We start from the raw sequence: 15,044 nt of genomic DNA, 5'->3' as shown, positions 1-15,044 counted from the left end.
GCCTAGTTTTCACAGCTGATATTGAGCTTCTCGATCAGATCAGATCAACTACAATTTCTCATATAGAAATTAAAAATGGAGCCAAAAAATTCTATTAATTCTATGAGAACATTTCTTCCTCTAATATACTTCCTGGTTCTCTATTTTGGTACCTTTTTTTTCATGTTGTCCTGTTTTTTTGGATTGTATTGGTTTAAAATTAATTGCTCTCTCTGAGACATTGTGGAGGTCACGTCTTTTTATTTCTTCTTCTTTTTTTGTTTGCGTCTAACTGGAGCCACTTGACTTTGTTGCATGACTTGGTAGTTGGGTGTTTATTAATGTTTCTCTTCCTGTCCTTTGCTGGGTATGATAGAGCACAATGGTGTTTGTACAATTGTCTGCCGGTTCACTGTTTATGTAGAACAGTTGAGGATTGGTATTGACCATGGTTTTCATAGGCTAAGTGGAGGATTTGGTCTTTAGCCTTTGAAAATTTGTTGGAGGATCCGTTATGTGTCCTTTCTAACTCTATGGCAGTGGGTTTGACTTTGACTTGAATGGAGGACGTGTTTATGTTTCTGAATACTGCTGCTGTCTTTCCCACAGTGAACGAGTTGCACAGTCCCAGGATCAAACCAAGAAGACTATTCAAAATTTCCACACTGTAAAAAAAAAAAATTTCCACACTGTGTTAGTTATGTTCTCTGTTCCGTCTTCATAGTTGGTATTTTCATTCTCTTTCTTCTTTCAGTGTTTAAAGTTTTTCCTTGTCTTGTCTTTTTAAACTGGATACCACAATTATCACCGATATCTGTTTATTTTTTGGTGTCTTCATGAAGAGGATATGATCTCTTGTCTGTCTAGTCCACCATCTCCTATAACTGACTCCTCCACCCAAACTCTAAACCACAGTTTTAGAGGTTGATATGTTTATTAGGATCATAGTCATATTAACAAGCCTTCTTGTATATGTATGGATATTATTCTATGTAGATTGACATATAGACTTTAACAGTGGGTTCAAGTATATCAAACATGGTGAGGATGGTGCAATTGTTCCCATGAACATTGTTGTTCATAGGGTTGCTGTGAGTATCAGTCTACTGGATTGCACGTGACAACACAGAGTTGTGCTTCTAGATAGATCTTGAAAAACTCTTTTTTACCATAAATGTAAGTCCTTTTCATTCAGTTTGTCACTATTTGCATAATAGACCATATGACTGTCTGATTCCATATGACCAATTCCAATCCATTTCAACTCATTAATGCCTAAGATATTAATGTTTATGTGTTCCACTTCATTTCTACAACTTCCATTTTGCCTGGCTTCATACTTAGATTTTCTTCAGCTATTTATCCTCATTTTGTGTCTTGCTACATCAGCAAATCAAGTTGCTCTCATTGAGTGAAACCTTTACTTGAAAGGAAGTCCTTCTGGTATTGTAGTTGACTAGTTTTGCTGCTGTGGATAGGGTTTTACCATGACCTATTATTGCAGAAGTACCTGGCCACTCTGCTTCTTAACTTGTTTTATTCTGGAAACTACTGAAATCTGTCCACTATGGTTGACTCGGCTGGTATTTGAAATACCAGAAGCATAGCTTCCATCATCACAACAACACAGTAGACCACAGTATAAGCCACCTCATTACAACACAAAGACAAGTGGTGGGATCACCTTATGGTTCTGTCTGTTGTTTGGCTGAAAGTTGAATGAGGGAATGATTTCTGCTATAGACTTGAAGATGACTAAAAACCATAAGCTCATGGGATCCAGTGATCACTACCAGATCAATAATCTTGGTAATTTTTTTATGATTTTGGGTTTTATTTCACATTTCTGTTTCTCCCACTCTCTCAGGGAAAGTCTCTTCATTTTCCTTTCAGAGCAGTCAGCAGTGATAGCCAGCAATGATTTGTTGTTGTTGTTGTTGTTGTTGTTGTTGTTGTTGTTGTTTGGTGCCGTCAAGTCGTAGACGACTCATAGAGACCCTATGAATGAAAGGCCTGAGCGTTGTTCATATAGTTTCCGGAGGCAAGCCATTTGGAAGTGGATGCTGCTCCTGCTTCCAGGCTTATTTTAGTCGAGAAGCTCCAGAAAACACTGTCCACCATGGGTGACCATTACTACTTTTGGCACATCAGTGTCACAGTGGTCAGAATCACAGCAACCATGAGTTACCTCTGTACAGCAATACACGAACCAGTGCTGTATCACATAGAACAATGTTTGACAGGAAACCAATTTGAACCTGGCCTGAGGGCCGCAGATTAAAATCACCCACCTTCGGCTTGGTAGCATAACTTTCTGTCCACTAGGCCAATGTAGCTCAGCAATGATTTAGTTCTTCTGCTTTCATGATTATTGACACTGAAGTTCACTTGATCTCTTTTCATTAGTGTTTGGGTTTTTTGTTGTTTTTTGTTCTATTATGTGCTGTCAAGTCAGAACTCACTCATAGCTGAGACTCTAGAAGGCTTTGAGAGGTTGTACAATTGTCCATCTTTCGCCCCTGGTGGATATGAATACCTGCGTTTGGGTTGACAGCACAACTCCTTGCCACTGCTGTTGTTATTGTTAGGAGTTGTCAAGTTAAGTACAATACATAGCAGTTGCATGAACAACAGATCTGAACCGTGACCCATCCTGTGCCATCCTCAGCATCTTTGACATACTGCCCATTGCTGCAGTCATGTTTCAGTCCACTTGGCTGAGAGTCTAACTCTCCTTTGCTGCCCTCCACCTTTTCAAGCATGATGTCCCTCCCTCTATGAGGAATAACCTCTTCTGTCAACATAACTAAAGTATGTGAGACAAGGAATGGAATCGAGTGAATCAGAGAAGATGAGAATGGCACAGTATAGATCTGTCCAGGGTTTCACATCTGTTGTTCATAGGGTCACTGTGAGTTGTAGTTCACTTGATGGACCCAAATGACAGTAAGGTAAGTGTATAAGGATGTCGTTTTGGTGGTTTAGTTTATAGAGAATTACACTGTGAACCCAAAGGCTGAAGATTTGAATTCAGCAGCACTCTGGGAGAGAGATGGCTCATTTCCTCCCTGGAGTGTCCAGTCTCAAAACCTGATGGACAGCCAGCTATGAGTTTATTTCAACTCAGTGGCCATGAGAGAAGGAAGAGAACATAGTATATGTAGCAATTTGGTTCTTGAAATAGCTCACAATTGACTATTACAAATCTTTTCAAAAACAAAATGGGAGCTACATTACTCTCCAGTTTTAAACCGTCTCTAACAATAATGATTTTTTATCTTATAACAATAATTGTTATGGTATATTTAGGCTATGAATAGATTTCTAAGCTATGTCTAGATATTCAGAAATTTGTACCACTGTTTGTTTAAGATAAGTTGTATTTAAAAATTTAAAATGTGAAGACTCAGGTGCATCTTTAATATTATTGAGGCTGTAGATTAAGAAAATGTTTCCCCCCCAGAATTGATTGAGAGAGGAAAAAATGAATGTGATAAGAGTTTACACATGAGATTTTCATGTGTTTGTGTGTTGTGGGTACACACACAGATGTATATGTATACACAAATACAAATACATATAAAAGAGAAAGAGATTATCCAAGGTGGACTTAAGGAGAAAAAGATTGGATAAGGCAGCATTAAGTATATAGTATTAGGGAAATTGTAGAACAGATCTAATAGGAAATGGACATTGTTGTTAGGTCCTGTAAAATTGGCTGGGATTCCTAGCAACCCTACGTTGTTGGGTTGAGTGGATCATAATAATGATAATGAGCACAACCTCACTCTTGTTGGAGAAGTTTTTTGATATGCATAGGGATTTGATTCTTAGAGGTCCCATTCATCTGCTTTATTCTCTCCTGGTTGTAGATTCTTCATTATGCTTAGAAGACCTTTAATACATTAGGGCTTCTATAATTCTTCAAGATTTTCTTTAATGAAGTTTATAGGTTTTGGTTTTAATCCCAAATACTTGATCCACTTTGAGTTGGCTTTTGTGTATGGTGTGAGATGTAGGTCTGGCATGAGTAAAAAGGAAAGCCACAGACTGGGAAGAAATATTTGGTAATGACATGTCTGATAAAGGACTCAGATCTAAAAATCATAGAACACTCCAGTACCTCAATAAAAAAAGGATAAACTCTCCAGTCATAAATGGGCACAATACATGAATGGACAACATTCAGTGAGCAAACAAACACATGAAGAAGTGTGTAAAAAATCCCTAGTTATCAGGGAGATGCAAATAAAAACAACTATGAGATATCATCTTACCCCAGCAACAACAGCAAAGTCCAACAGAGCAACAAGCAATAAATAAATCCTGGTGAGATTGTGGAGAGATTGGAACCTTTATTCACTGCTGGTGGAAGTGTAAAATGGTACAACCACTATAGAAGGAGGTCTGGTGCTTTCTCAAAAATTTAGGAATAGAAATACCATTTGACCCAGCAATTCTAATACTGAGAATATAACCTAAGGAAAGCAGAACCACCATCCAAACAGATGTGTGCACAACCATGTTTATTGCTGCATTATTCACAATAGTGAAGAGGTAGAAGCAACCAAGTGCCCATTAACAAATATGTATTAGAAAAACAGTAGATATTCCCACAACTGAATACTATGCAGCACTAAAAACAGCAGCCTTGTAAAACATTATAGAGCATGGGTGACTCTGGAGGATGTTATGCTGAGTGAAATGTCTCAGCCACAAAAGGACAAATACTGCATAACACTACTGTTATAAAGAAGGACTGACATGGGGGCTTGGGAGGAGACTAGGAAAAGGGTGGATCATAATAATGATAATGAGCACTACATTGGAACAAGTGAATGAAAGAACTGTTAAAAAGGAATATATGATGAGGCATTATATGTGTGACAGAATAAGAGGTACATTGCAAAGTTGATTGTGGAAGGGAGAGGGAGGAAATTTTGCAACAATGAAACAATATTTTAAAAAAAATATTAAGAAAAGTTAACTGGGGGAAGGGGAAGGGAGGAAAATGCTCAACAATGAATGAATCAAAATCCAGCTTTTCTGTACATTTAGTTAATATCACAATGAAAATGAAAAGCTGTATGGGTGGATAAAACCCAACAAAAAGCTTTGCTCCATACCACACCACCTCACAAACCAGTATCTGTTGTGCTTAGTACCATTGTTACAGGTACCATGTAAGTCCTCCTCATGGAGGAACAGTTAATTTCCTCTGCTAATTGTGAAGTCGCACTGCCAAATGAGGCAGTTCTATTTTTCTCTGAAGTGAGCAGTAATGAATTAAGGGAGTGGAGGATATGAAATATACAATTAGTAATTATATGCACTCTGAATCCTTATTTTATTGGACTTCACCTTATTATCCTTGCAAAAATACAAGAAATTCTGATCAATCTATCTTTTCTCCATCTATCATGATGCTTTCTATTGTCCACTAGTGAGGATTTTTGTTCTCTTGAAATTGTATTCCATATGTAATCAATACTGAAGGCTGTCGTCCTTAATGTTTTGCAGTAAGTGTTTCAATTACTCTTCAGTTTGAGCAAGGAAGGTTATTCCATCTGCATAATGTAGGTTGTTAATGAGCTGCGTAAATCTTGCAATATTTCAAAGGATTTTTTGTGATGCTCTTGCACACTTAACACGTTACAGTAAATCAAACACAATGTATACAAATCTTGTATGCAAACAAATATAAAATCACATACCAAAACCCCCACAAAAGTACAGTACAGTTTAACATGACTTTTGTATTCAATAGGAAAATAAAAAATTCCTATGAGATGAGCTCTTTTCTTTTGAGATATGCTTCAATATTGGTTTGGAACTCCATATACAAGGTATGCATTTACTGAGTCAATTAGAAAATGACTGTAATATAGTCACTGAGTCACATTGTTCTGGAGATGTGGAGGAATCTTATCCTCATGAATCTTTAATAATCGCCTGACATACTTTGGACATGTTGTAAGGAGAGACAGGTCTTTAGAGAGGGACATCATGCTGGGCAGAGTGGAGGGACAGCGCAGGAGGGGAAGACCCTCTATGAGGTGGATTGATTCAGTGACTGGGGTAATCGGGATGTGTGTGTCAGAGGCAATGAGATTGGCACAGGATAGAACAGGGTTTAGGGCTGTTGTACATAGGATCACTATGAGTCGCAAACGACTCGACAGCACATAACAACAACAACAACAATTTACCTTAACTGGTTTTTTTGTTGGATTCATGTGTGTGTGTGTGTGTGTGTGTGCTTGAATTTTTTTGTCCCCCTTAACAGTTTTTGTTTATATTGTCTGAAGTTTGACATTTTTTTAAGGTATTGGATCATTTACTGGTTCCATAGGGTGGGCTTCTAGTCATCATTTAACCCCTGAAATTAGTACTCATCTAGGTTAGGTCCATGCCAAGGGATCAAAAAAGCACTAAAGGACCAAATAAGAAATAGCTACTTTAACACATTGTTGTAAATGCAATTCTTTTTTTCTGATGCGGTTTGAGTATATTATGGTATTGGGCTTAATTAGACAATAAGTCATTTGATCTCCTGACTGCTTCCCTGGGTGTCAGTTATGGATTCAAGTAAAAAGATAGCACTGACAACTTTTCCATTTATCATGATGCTTATTGCTCCCATTGTAAGGATTTTTATTTACTTTACATTGAAATACAATCCATGCTGGAGGCTAGTCTTTCATCATTCTTAGTAATTGTTTCAACTCCTCTTCACTTACGATAAAAAAGTCATGTCATCTGCACAATGACGATTATTGATGAGTGCTTTTCTAATCTTGATGCCACATTTTTCTCTTCTCCACATAAACCAGCTGCTGGGATTATTTGCTTATCATATATCTTGAATAGACATGGAACAAGAGTATATCCATGACACACATCTTTTTCAGTGTTTGGATGACTGCTTATTGGCTCATATATAGATTTTGCATGAGTACAATTAAGTAATCTGGAATTCCCCCTCTGCTCTATGTTTTCCATAATTACGATCCACACCAATGTTTTTGCATAGTTAAGAAAGCACATCTTTCTGGTATGTTCTGCTTTTGGTCCACATTCTCTGACATCAACAGTAATACCCCTCTTTTCATGGCCTCTTCTGAATGCAAACTGACTGACAGTCCTATGTCAACTTACTGCTTCCACCATTTTAAAGTTATGTTTGGCAAGATTTTCACTTCTATGTAAAACTAATGTTATTGCTTTAGAATTATTGCATTCAGATTTTTTAAAAAATGGGAATAAATATGGATCCCTTCCAGTTAGTTGACAAGGAAGCTGTCTTCGATTTTTTTTTTGGTATGCACGTAATATGTGAGCACATCCAGGGTTATGTATTTAAAAAAATCAGTTTATTTTCTTTCAATTCATGAAGGCTTTTTTTCCCAAAGCCTTCAGTGCAACTTGACTTTTTTCCCTTCAGTTTCGTTGATTTTGATCTTATATACTTTCTGAAAGCAGTTTTCCCCGTGGTACAATGGCTGTGTATTCCTTCCATCTTCTTTTGATCCTTCTGCACACATGGATTTTGCTGCTTACAGAATCTTTTGTTGTTACAACTTGTGATTAGAATTTGGTTTTTCATTCATTCAGCTTGAGAAATGTCCATCGTGTTCTTCCTTTGTCATTTGAATACAGAGTCAAATGTACTGTTGTTTAGAAAACATGCATAGATTTGATTTTCTTTTTTTAATGTACAGAATGGAAGTTTACGGTATAGACTGAAACTCAAATTATGGCTGTCAGGTTACACATCTGACTGCACTTAGAAAGTTCTCTATCTTAGTATCTTTGCAGCATCTTGGTAAGTTACAAAGTAAGGGGAGATTGGAAAGAAATTTATGCCCACAGTCTATCATAATGAGTAGATTTGTTCTTCTTGATTATATAAGATCTTCTCTGTTATTAAAATTTGTTATTCCATGAACAAACAAGTTTAGGATAACAGCATGTTTCCTTGAGTATATAAAGAGTGAAAGAAGTAATTTTGCAGGAAAAAAAGAACTCCGAAGTTATCTTGAAATTGAGAAGAAAGTCCAGTTCCAAAATGGCTGTGTAATGTGGACTACTACCATCATTTCTACAGAAGAAAAAAAAAAGGTTCTCCCATGACTTAACAGTTCAAACTACCTGACTATAATAGTTGAATAAAATCTTTTTCTTTTAAAATTTTACAAAGTCTTTAGAGTCAGCTTACTTCCACACTTTATTTTATTGATTTTTAAATAAGAAATAACCACTTCAGAATGAAATGCTGTTTTTAAGGAAGTGATATAGACAACCAATTAAGAGGAAAGGAAAAGTGTACTGTCTTAAATTGTCCTGGAAAGGATAAAAGCATTGCAGATTATGCAGTGAGTGAAGAAGAAGTTGTGCTGTCAATTCAAAGGCAGACAATTCAAATCCCCCAGCTGCTCTATGAGAAAAATGAGTAGTCTCCTCCCATGTAAATTACAGTCCTTGAAACCAACGGAGGAGGGTGAGCTCTGAGTTGGTTCCAATTTGCCTGCCTTGAGAGAGTGTGAAAGTAACCACTAACATTATTTTGAAGATCAGTAGAGATCTGATGTAATGCATTTTGAGTTTTGCTGCTAATCGAAAGGTTTGTAGTTCAAATCTACCAGACACTGTGCAAGAAAAAAGGTGGGCATAAAGATTTACAGCTTCAAAGACCCAATAGAGAGTCACTAAGAGTTGGAATGGAATCAAACTGTGAGTTTGATAGATGATTTCATTCCTTACCAACCATATTTACACTTTAAAATGCTCCACAAATTAACTTTTACTGCAAATATATCCTCCTAAGACATTTTTTAAAAATGGTATGTTGTTGTTGTTGTTAATTGTTAGATGCTGTCGAGTATGACTCACAGTGACACTGAACAAAAGATCTGAACCCTGTCCTGTCCTGCACCACCCTCACACTTCTGACACACAAGAGCCCATTGCAGCAGTCACTTTATCAGTCCACCCGGTTGAAGATCTTTCTCTCCTTTGCTGGCCCCTCATCCTTCCTAGCATCATGTCCTTCTCCAAGGAATAGCCCCTCCTAACAACATGCCCAAAATATGTGAGGCAAAGTCTCATTCTTGCCTTCAGAGAGCACTCTGTCTGCACCCTCTCCAAGATGCATTTGCTTGTTCTCTTGGCCATCCATGGAATGTTCAGTGCTCTTCTCCAACACTACAGCTTAAAGGCGTTGATTCTTCTTCTGCCATCCTTATTTGTTCCACCTCTCAGGTTCATAGCAAGTGATCAAAAAGAGTATGGACTGAATCACATGCACCTTAGTCCTCAAATGGAATCATTACTCCTCAATAATTTAGAGAGGTCCCTGACTGCAGATTTTCTCAGCACAATGTGTTTCCTTATTCCCGACTGCTGTTACCAAATGCCTTAATTGTGGATACAATTAAGATGAAGCTGTTGACACTTTTCAATCACCTCTCTATCTATCATGATGTTGGCTATTGGTCCAGTGGTAGAATGTTTTCTCCACATTGAGGTATAATCCATACCAAAGGCTGCATTCCTTGATTTTCTGCAACAAGTACTTCAGGTCCTCCTCACTTTCAACAAAGCAAGGCTGTGTCATCTGTGTAACACAGATTATTGATGAATCTCCCTCCTGATGCCACACTCCTCTTCATAGAGTCCAGCTTCTTGGATAATTTGCTCAGCATACAGACTGAATAGAGAGAATACAACTCTGACATACTCTGTTCTTAATATTAAACCATGCAGTGTTCCCCTGCTCCATTCACACAACAGGTACAAGTTTCACATGAGCACAATTAAGTGATCTTTTTGACTCCCATTTCTCTCATTGTCAGCCATGACTTATTACAATTCACACAGTCAAATGCCTTTGCATAATCAATGAAGCACAAATAGACATTCTTCTTAATTTTACTCTATGAAGGTTATTTTCATCTAAGCCCAATTGACCAGGCTCTGAAACACAGCTTGACTTTTTCTTTTTCCAGAGAGCACAGTCAGACGAGCTGGAGAAGATTGAAAAGCACAGTCGATCATCCAAAGACAAGGAAAACGCCAAGTCTCTGGACAAACCTGAACAGTAAGCACCCTTCCGGCTGTGTGAACATCATCCATGGCCCTGGGAGGCCCTGTACATTTAGAAATGCCAGTGTTTTAAACACATAATTATTATGAATGGTTGTAGGATAAACACCTATGATCGTAAATGTTCTCTTGCACTCTCAACTTGACTTTATTTCCATAGGTTCCTTTATGAACTATCCCTAATCCCCAACTTCTCAGAGCGCGTCTTCTGCATCTTGTTCCAGTCCACATTTACAGAAAGCATATGTTCCATTCGTCGCAAACTGGAATTACTGCAGAAATTATGTGAGGTAGGTTCTAGTCCCTCTGAAACCAGAGACTTCATTTCTTCTTACGTCTACTACAATCATGTAAGTATTTGAAAAAGTTTTCTGTTATTTATTAAACCTAAGCTAAACCCATTGCCATCAAGGCCACTTTGACTCAAAATGACCCTGTAGGACTCAGTAGAGCTGCATTGTAGGGTTTTTCAAGGCTGTAAGTCTTTATGGGGCCTCATCTTTCTCCCTTGACGTGAGCTTCAGGTTAGCAATGACTCATACCTACAGCACCACTGTTGTGTGTGCCATCGACTCAGAAGAGACTCTTAACTGACCCTCCAGCGGGTTTTCAGATGCAGTAATTGCATGGGAGGAGATTGCCTAGCACATACTAGTGCTGTCATTTCATTGGAAAGCTAGCAATCACATAGAATCTAGACTTTTCAATTGTGCTCCATGAGCAAAGCAAGTACTTAGATTGATGCCTGGGGTTGTAGGATGACACTACTACGATTCATGAAATCCTAAGTGCATAGCAGCCTCTGGAGAGTCTGCCCTTTTTTGCCTTGGAGAGAACATGGACCTCTAACATATTATTCTTGCCCATAACTGCAACTTGAAGGCATTTTGTTTACTTTCAGATGAGCCACTCAACAGATTATTTATAATTTTTCTAACCAAATCATTCAGGAGCAGGTGCATGATTTAAAAGGATAATTATACTTATGAAAATGAATATAAATTTGGCATGGTTTACACGTATAAAAACAGTAAAACAATTTGTCAAATCTCAGTATTACCTTTTACTCTGGTATACTAAAAAATTTTGGAAAATGGGTAGATATTACTAAAAACTAGCTTTCAAAGGGGAGCATGAGAGCAGTAACAGTATTCTTTAGTTCTCAATTGAAACCTTTAATTGGTATTATTTGTTTTTATTTTTAAAATTACACTATAAATATGAAGTTAGATTACTATGTCTTCTATTTCTATTCTTCTATCTATATCTTTTTACAAAGTACAATAATTTGTTAATGTGTTACTTCTCTTTTTTTAATTTTTGTTTTATATTAGTTAGCTTTTTTTTAGATTTCCATTGTTTAATTAATACCAAAACCCACAGGATATAAATTATATATATAAATTATATATTAATATATTATATTATATATAATATATATTAATATATTATATTATATATAATATATATTAATATATTATATTATATATATAAATTATATATCCACCCATAGAGGATATAAATTTTTAAGGCAGGAGATTGCTAAGGGCTCCCTGCAGGCACCAGTATCCCCTTCCTGAGAACAAAAACAATGGAATTTGCTTATGTAAAAAAAGCCCCGCCCCAGATTCTGTTTTATATTATTTTGTATACAGAATTAGTACACATTGTGTTTCACACTTTCCTTCATTCACATTGTGTTTTATATGATAATTCCCATGCATTTTGTTTTATAAAATTAACCATCATTGAAATATGCCCATCATTACTCAGTCTTTTCAAGTTCCCACCACATCTTTCTCATATCCTTTATTTATTCCCTCCCTCCACCCACCAAATTGTGCGACCCTGTGGTTCACCTCCTGCCCATCCTCACCCCTCTGCTCCCACCTCTTTCCCCCTTTGACCCCCCCATACTGGTTTTACAAGTTATCCTTTTATTTTTACAATAATGGTCTTATGCAGTATTTATCCTTATGAGACTGAGTTACTTCACTCAGCATAATGGCTCTTTTTTAAAAAGTTAATTTTGAGACACTTTTTAAGACAACCTTATAATGAGCAATGACAAAGTTTGGTTATGACTTACAACAATTACTAGAACATGAATACTCTCATAAAACATTGCATAAAGGAACCATTTTCTTTATCCTGTTTTATAGACACTGAAAAATGGCTCTGGAGTTATGAGTGTTTTGGGTTTGATTCTTGCCTTTGGCAACTACATGAATGGTGGAAACAAGACTCGGGGACAGGCAGATGGCTTTGGATTAGACATTCTGCCAAAGCTTAAAGATGTCAAAAGCATTGTAAGTATTGTATTTTAAAGAATGCAGGCAAATAGAAGATTAGACAATTTGATCAGTAATAGATTTTAATTGTAAACCAATTATAATCATTGCTTCTTCATGTTGCAAGGTCATATGTATCTTTATGTTCTGTGCTAAGTAAAAATAACGGTTGTTTTACTTTTTGTAACTTAGTGAATAATGTTTCCTTTTTTTAAATTTTTACTCTCTTGTCTAGTGAATAATCAAGGAGACTGCATTTTAAGGTTTTTTTTTTTAAGTTTACTCTTCACTTCTGTCTTTTCTGCTTATCATTTTGAACTCTAAAAATTGATGTCTAGAAAATTGATTATTATATACCTATTTTCTTCTTTTGCACTGTAGCCCAGTCAGAAATAAAACCAACATGAATGAGTATCATTTGTAAATATATAATATAGTTCATAATTATAAGTGAGAAATGTAAAAAAGTAAATGTTTAAAAATTTACTTTGTAGATAAAGAAGATAAAAATAAAGTGCAGCAATTTGGTGGTCCCAGCTAATGCCGTTGACTACCCCTAAAAGAGAACAAAGTAGATGATGCTGTGTAGAAGCCACAAAATATGTGAGACAAAACTCAAAGACAGACCAAGCTTGGAATGAAAGAATTTTTCTTTTGCTTTTTGGGGAAAGGAGTGAACTAGGGGAGAGGGGTAAGCAGGGAGAAAAATGCAACAATGAATGAATGGAATGCCAAAATCTCTGTAAATGTTCATTAAAATTAATAAAAGAAAACTAAAATAACAAAAAAAAAAAAGACCGAGATTACTGGTCTGATTGAGAGTGGTAGAACTCTTGAGACTGCAGCCTTTCCTTAACTTTCAAACTTGCATTAAAACTCACCTTGTGGTTCAACTTTCAGCCAAATAACAGATAGTCTTGAAAGTTGAACAGCCACACCAGAGAAGCACTCATTCCTTAGAATAATCATCGTAAGAGCAGCACTTGCCCAGGGATAATCTTACTTGAATCCACAGTCAGTACACTTGGTACCAGCAGTCAGGAGATTAGGAGATGTATTGTACTGGTAAAGAGGTCTCTGGACATCTCCAAATTAGAGGAACAATGATGTCAGTTAGTTTGAGGACGAAGATGTACCTGATCCAGACCTTGGTCTTTTCAATCACTTGGTGTGCTATTGAGAGCTGGACAATGAGTAAGGATGACGGAAGAAAAATTGATACCTTTGAGCTGTGGTATCAGAGAAGGGTATTGAATATCCCATGGACTGCCAAAAGAACACAAATAGATATGGATTGGAGAAGGTACAGCCAAAGTTCTCCCTAAGAATTGCAAAACTATCCCAGAGATACACGGTTCAAATCCCCCAGATGCTCTGCCGGAGAAGGAGGGGCCATCTCCTCCTGTACCAGTCAGATCCGATTTGACGGTACACACACACACAAACAAAATAATAAAATAAAAATTAAAAAAAAAGAATTGCAAAGCTTCTATTCACATACTTTAGATGTGTTGGTAGGAAAGGCTATTCCTTAGGGAAGAATATCATGCTTGGAAAAGTGGGGAGACGATGAAGGAGAAGACTACTCTCAACCAGGTGGATTGACAGAGTGACTGCAGCAATAGGCAGAGATTGTGAGGCTGGCACAGAGTTAAGGTCTGTTGTTCATAGGGTCTCCAAGAATAGTACTTTACTTGACAACACCTCACAACAACAAACAAAATTCTGAAAGCAGGAAGAGGTAAGAGAGAAAAACCCTTCTATCAATGGATAAAGAATCCATTAATCTATGGAAATGAAGATCACAGACTTCAGGGACATGGGGAGTGAAAATAGTATGTTTACATCCTGGGTGTTAAAATGAATGTTACAAAATATGCATCAACCCTTAAATGAAAAACTTTCTTTGTAAACTTCATTTGAATCACTGTATATACACTTGTGTGTGTGTGTGTGTACATATATAATTTCTGTATAATATTTTTATAAGTATTATATAATAAAATATAACCTTCTAGTTACTCATTCTTATTAAGAAACTAATCCTGAGAATACCCCAAAGTTTTTTAAAAACCTCAGATCTGTTCTTCATTGGGTCACTGTGCATTGTATTTGACTCTGTGGCACCCCCTTTTAGACTTCTTTTTGTTTAAAACCAAATCTTTACCATATTGTGAGCTTGCAAATGACAAATTCAAGTAGTGAAACAGCCATGATGGTTAGCCACAGACTAACATCCATGATTTTAAGCTTCAAAAATACAAAACGACTATGAGATATCATCTCACTCCAGTCAGAATAGCAAAATTTAACGGAACAGCAAACAGCAACTGCTGGCAAGGTTGTGGAGAAACTGGAACCCCTATTCACTGTTGGTGGGAGTATAAAATGGTATAACCACTGTGGAAGGTGGTATGACATTTTCTCAAAATGTTGCAAATAGAGATACTGGGAATATAACCCAGAGAGACCATAACTGACATCCAAGCAGATATATGCACACCCATGTTTATCGCAGATTTGTTCACAATAGCAAAGAGTCCGAAACAACCTAATTGCCCATCAACAAACGAATGAATAGAGAAGCTGTGGTATATTCACACAATGGAATACTACACTGCATTGAAAAACAAGGAACTCATGCAATATTATTCAAAATGGGTGACTCTG

The 15,044-nt window shown here is 36.8% G+C and overlaps 1 protein-coding gene across 1 annotated transcript in view; it reads left to right on the top strand.

The window, feature by feature from the left end:
* FMN2 (formin 2) overlaps positions 1-15,044 on the top strand; it is a 417,308-nt gene that overhangs the window by 300,369 nt on the left and 101,895 nt on the right. The window contains exons 10-12 of the mRNA XM_006901560.1: positions 9,987-10,078; positions 10,244-10,373; positions 12,246-12,392. Coding sequence (XP_006901622.1) covers positions 9,987-10,078; positions 10,244-10,373; positions 12,246-12,392 — 369 coding nt within the window. The remainder of the gene's footprint in view (positions 1-9,986; positions 10,079-10,243; positions 10,374-12,245; positions 12,393-15,044) is intronic.

Source organism: Elephantulus edwardii, unplaced genomic scaffold (genome assembly GCF_000299155.1).
Source record: "Elephantulus edwardii isolate Elephantulus edwardi_28Jun2011 unplaced genomic scaffold, EleEdw1.0 scaffold00331, whole genome shotgun sequence".
NCBI lineage: Eukaryota > Metazoa > Chordata > Mammalia > Macroscelidea > Macroscelididae > Elephantulus > Elephantulus edwardii.
Note: the sequence above shows the minus strand (reverse complement) of the source record. Positions and strands in the feature narration are given on the sequence as shown.